The sequence below is a fragment of the Lipotes vexillifer genome, unplaced genomic scaffold (assembly GCF_000442215.2).
Source record: "Lipotes vexillifer unplaced genomic scaffold, Lipotes_vexillifer_v1.1 scaffold395, whole genome shotgun sequence".
Classification (NCBI taxonomy): domain Eukaryota; kingdom Metazoa; phylum Chordata; class Mammalia; order Artiodactyla; family Lipotidae; genus Lipotes; species Lipotes vexillifer.
Genome location: NW_006797390.1, coordinates 8,891,398 through 8,896,519, shown reverse-complemented (window position 1 = coordinate 8,896,519; position 5,122 = coordinate 8,891,398). Strand labels below are relative to the sequence as shown.

General features: G+C 61.6%; 1 protein-coding gene across 1 annotated transcript in view; it reads right to left on the bottom strand.

Moving 5' to 3' along the window:
- IL17RA (interleukin 17 receptor A) overlaps nucleotides 1-5,122 on the bottom strand; it is a 31,515-nt gene that overhangs the window by 14,062 nt on the left and 12,331 nt on the right. The window contains exons 5-7 of the mRNA XM_007469521.1: nucleotides 3,444-3,583; nucleotides 3,294-3,328; nucleotides 2,545-2,978 (exon numbers count right to left, since the gene is read on the bottom strand). Of these exons, the coding sequence (XP_007469583.1) occupies nucleotides 2,545-2,978; nucleotides 3,294-3,328; nucleotides 3,444-3,583 (609 nt within the window). The remainder of the gene's footprint in view (nucleotides 1-2,544; nucleotides 2,979-3,293; nucleotides 3,329-3,443; nucleotides 3,584-5,122) is intronic.

The following is a 5,122-nucleotide window of genomic DNA, read 5'->3' as shown; positions in this document are numbered from 1 at the left end:
GCAGGCTCAGCGGCCATGGCTCACGGGCCCAGCCGCTCCGTGGCATGTGGGATCTTCCTGGACCGGGGCACGAACCCACGTCCCCTCCATCGGCAGGCGGACTCCCAACCACTGCGCCACCAGGGAAGCCCAAATGCCCATTTTAATTTAAAAAGCAATAGGATCAGAACATTATTTATGAGCTTGTGAACAGCACTATGTCAGGGCCTCCTGCAGAAACCCAAGAGGGGATGCCCACGATGATGATGATGGCCGTGGCCAGTGTTCACCGAGCTCTCCTCTTGTGCCAGGCATCACGCTAACACTCTGTATGCACGTCTCATTTAATCTTAACAACAGTCCTATGAGGCCGGTACCAACATCCCCTTTTTATTCATGGAAAAACTGAGGCACAGGGAGGTCAGCTAAGTGGCCCAAGGCTCCACAGAGCTGACACTCAAACCCGTGCAGTTTTGCTCCAGAACCCCACTCTTAATCATGGCCACATGGCCTCTACATAAAAAGGGGCGCTCGCAGCAGGTGGGTCCACCCTCTCCATCCGCGGTGGTGAAGATTACAAGGAAGGACTCAGACAGTTCACGGACATCAACAAGAGCCCGGTAGAGAGAAGTGGGCTGGGCGGTCACACACAGCTCTGCTTTGGTCCACCTTGGCCGGCCGCCCAATGTCTCCGAGACAGGTGAATGGTGCCGGCCCGGCAGCGCGTTGAGAGCTCTGAATGAAGGTATGCCTGTCACCCCCGGCACAGAGGCTGCACGAAGCTGCAGGTCACTGTTCCTGCCCCAGCACACCCAGAGCACAAGCCCCTGGTCCGCCCAGCGTGTTATGTGCTCTCCCCACAGCCCCGTGAGGCAAGAGTCATCCCTGAATGGCCGGGAACACTGGGTCACGGCGGTGGAGGGACTGGCCGGGGCTGCAGGGCGGCTGAGAGACAAGCTCCACCCAAGGCCCAGGCCTGACTCAGCCGCGTCCCCTGCTGCTGATGCTATGTGCTATCTGTCACATCTCAGACAGAGGCTGGCAGCCAGTGGAGGAGCCCATGAACTCTGCGGTGATGCACTGACCGCAGCCCTGACTGCCCGGTGCCCACATGACACAACTTGACACTCGGGGAGGGGCACGGTCGAAAGCTGTGGCGACCAGAAGATGGGGTTAAACCCACGGCTGTTCCACCCCCAGTCAGAGCTGCAAGTGCTGGGGACAAGAAGGATTTGTAAGGAACACATATCCTGTCTAGAAACTTCTGCGTTAACACTCCCGCCGACCACCTCCAAGTTGCGGGCTTTCTTCTGGGCTGGTGGTCATGGTCATGGGAAGCTGAGAAGGCCCAGGTGGGAAGGGTCCCCCAGGGAAACACAGCTTCTCCAGTAAGGATCGGATGGGTGGGGGAGAGTCAGAGTCCCCTGGGTTTTGAGGTGCTAAATCCAAGCAACCAGAACCAACCTTGCTTGGTCTCCGCCATGTCACTGCTTTGTGGGCAGAGCTGGCTTCGTCATTATCTGCTCACCCTCCCCTTCGTCCTTTCGGTCCACAACCATCTGTCAGACCCCATGTCCCGCGCTTGCAGCACTGGGCTGTAGGTGGTGGAGTCAGGATGCAAACCCAGGTCCTCCGGGGTCAAGTGCGGGCTTCCCCTGACACTACGTGGTGCTCTATCCACTGAAGCGCCAGCGGAGGGAGAGAAATCTGGAGGGCGTTGCTCCTCTCTTTTCAGGGCAGCCGCGGGCCGTGGGGGGCGTGTGTCTGTGGCCAGGTGTACGGCGGCGGCGGGAAGGCAGAGCCCGGGGGTGCAGACGAATCTGCTAGGGGATCCCTCTCTGCCAACCCCACACCCCCATCAGGCCAAGCCCCCCTGCTCCCGCTGAGCAACTGAGGTCAAGCCCTTTCAGCACAGCTCAGGGGAGCCCCTCCCTCATTTCCCGATGCTTCTCTCACTTTGCTGCCACTCAGACCCCTCAGTCCTCATCCTGCCCACCCATGGGCCTTGGCTCAGCGCTTTCCACCTCCTGGAACACTCCAGACCTCTGTCTTGGAGGGCCACCCAAGTGTCTTCTCTGTTGCAAAGAACACCCTAGGCTGTAAGAGTTTCTCTTTTCCCTGGAATTCTGTACCCTCACTGGCTGCGCCGAGAGCACTGGCTCCAGGCTCCTGGGTGATTCACCACCCCTCTGGTCATCATCAGGGAGTGTGGCTCTGTCGTTTCAGGACCTTGTATGTTGCAGGCGCCTGGCAAGTGGCCATTGAGAAATGAACCGAGTCCAAGGGAAGGACCTGCTGAGCGGGTCTCACGCTTTGCCCAGGGGTGGGGGTCACAAGGATGGTCCCCAAATCATTCACGTTAAAAGTTTCTGCTAAACAGTCGCTAACCCTCTCCACCCTCTTGTGGTGAATCCTCGACAAAACTAGGTCAGGAGGAATACCGCTTCGGTTGTTTCACATCCTCTGACTCAGATACTGAGGGTTATTTCTTAGCGCTAGTGGTGGAGGGGGGTGGACCGAGGAAAACAAGAGGAGCGGAGGGGAGTCTTCTCCCTGAAGCCGGGCCTCCACCCCAAGGCCACTACCCGGCGGTGGGTGTGTCGCTTCCTGTGGGCACAGCGGCGCAGCTGCCCGTAGGATACAGATCAGCGGGACCCCAGACCCGGGCGGTGGCGGCCGCAGGGGCGGCGTCCTGAGGGTCCGCGCGGCCCCCAGGGCTCGCGCCGGAGGGGTCACCGCTCTGCCCTCACAACTCTCCCCGGAAGCTGCCCCCGCAGCCCCGGGGCCCGTGCGCCAGGCGCTGCGGCCGCGGGGTCCCCGAGGCGCGGGCTCCGGCGGAGGAGGGTTCCAGGACGCGGGCTGGAACCGGGCCGCTTCCGCCTCGCCCTCCGTAGGCCCCTCGCCACATTTACTAACCAGCGCGCCCCGCCTCCGGCCGGCCGCGCCTCCTCCGAGGCCCTCCCCAAGTGTGGGCCCCCGCGGAGGCGCCACCACTCCCGCTGGGACGCCGACCCAGGTTGTGCAACCGGCGCTGCGCGATCTTTCCCAGCAAACTCCGTGTCTTCCCGGGTCCGCATAGCAACTCCCGCCGCTCCGGAAGTCCTCCCCACGGCGGCCCGCTCTGTGCCCGAGCCTCGGAACCCCCGAGACCCTGCGCGGACCTCCTGTCACTCGGCAGCCCCGCGCCCCCAGCCCTCGCCCCCCCCCCCCCCCCCCGGCGGGCCCCCCCCCCCCTGCCTCTCCTGGTCTCCCCGGCCTCAGGGGTGCTGATCTTGTCTGGCCTCCACTTTTCCTCCCCCCCTCGGTCCCCCTACGTCCCACCGGTTCACTCTGGGGTTGCTCCCGTCTCCTGGGGAGTCCGGGTACCCCACCAGCGGCCAGCAGGAGCCCTAGTTGTGGGGAGCCGCTAACTCCGCGTCTTCCCACACCGCCATCTTGACTCCTCCTTTAAACCATTTCTTTACCGCGGCGGCGCGGAGCCCCCATGGCCCCGGCCTTCGCGGAGGGCTCGCGCCGGGCTGGGGGAGCAGCGAGGGCGCGCCCCTGGCTTCCCCTCGGCTGAGTCCCGAGTTAGCTCCAACACGGCCGCTTCCGGCTTCCAGCCCTGCCCCGGGCGGGCAGCGCAGAGGGGAGGGCTCGGGCCAGCACAGTCCTTCCGCGGGTCCCGCCCCGACGTGCGTCCCAGGTGCGCGCTCCTCCCCGCGCTCCTTCAGCCCCGCCTGCGCCGAGAATCCTGGGCCTGCGTTTCCGGCGCTCCAGCTCAGCTCGCTTCCGTATTTCATCCCTGCTCTTACCGTCAGGCTGTAAAACTCTATTTTAATACCTTCCCCGAGCTCTCGACCCCGGCCTTACTCTCTTCTTTTTCCTCTCCGTCAAAGGAAGTCCTTTTTCTCAGTCCCTGTCTCTCTGTATCCTCACCCTCTTACCCAGATTTTGCTTTCTTGGCTTTCCCTCCTCCTTCTCGAGGTCGGGACAACTCCGCGCTCCGACGACCCTGGCCCCCCGAGGAGGTGGGAGCGCTGGTCCCCACGCACCTGCGCGGGCTCTGGGCCTCCCTTGCCCTCGGCCGTCTGTGCCCCCAGTGCTGAGCCTGCGCGTTCGCCAGAGACCCGCCCCACTTCTGCTGAGGGTCTGCCTGGCTGATCACCTCTTATTAGTCTCCGGTCCAGAGGAGCCTGCCTTTGGAGCCTGCGGACTAAGTCCCTCCTCCCCGGCCTTCCAAGACCCCCAGTCCCCTGGGCGGCCCCCTTCTTGGGTACCCGTCACCCCCCGTCCCAGACCGTGCCCTCCCGTTTTATCCTACACGCTGCTGACAAGTGTGCCTCCCGGAAGTGCACTTTTCATTCTTTTCCTTCCTTCATCTGAAGCCCAGCGTCGTCTGCATTTCTTTCCCTGACAACTGACCGCCTCTGCTGGCCCCCGACACCCGCGGACCCAGACGCGCTTAGCCCTTGTAACGTAGACAGGCTTCCCGGGTCTGGGGAGGTGGATCTTCTCGCTGTCCAAAGGCCCTTTGCCCTTTGCCCGCTGTTGGCAGACCCCTGGCGACCGTCTGACCCCCCTCTGCCCGACAGGACCCAGCTGCATTAGGCCTGGAGCTCCGCCATCTCCAAACACTTTTACTTGTTTATTGTAAAAGAATTTTGGAAAACTCTGCATGCTTCCATACATTTTTAAGATGACACCCGAAAATTTTCATCCTAAGTGTAAACAGATGTGGAGGCTATAATTACTAAAATTTGACATTTGGAGTTGGCAGCTTCCGAGATGGCCCCCACCCCATCCCACCTCCCGGTATTTGCTTTCTTCTGTATCTCCCTCCCTTGAGTGTGTGCTGGGCCTAGTGACCTGTTTCCAGCAATAGCAGAGGAGTAGGATGAGACAAAAGACAATGGGATGTCACTGACAAGATTAGGCTATGAAAGACCCGGACCTGCGGTTGCTCAACCCTTTCCCGGTTGCTGTGTGCTGCCCATGGAAAGGCCCAGGCCGTCAAGAGCTGAGAAAGTTCTGGTCAACAGCCAGGAAGAAGCCAAGCCCGTCATTTCACAATGTCGGTGATCAGGAGTCAGTGATCAAAATAATGCAACTATGGGCTTCCCTGGTGGCGCAGTGGTTGAGAGTCCGCCTGCCGAGGCAGGGG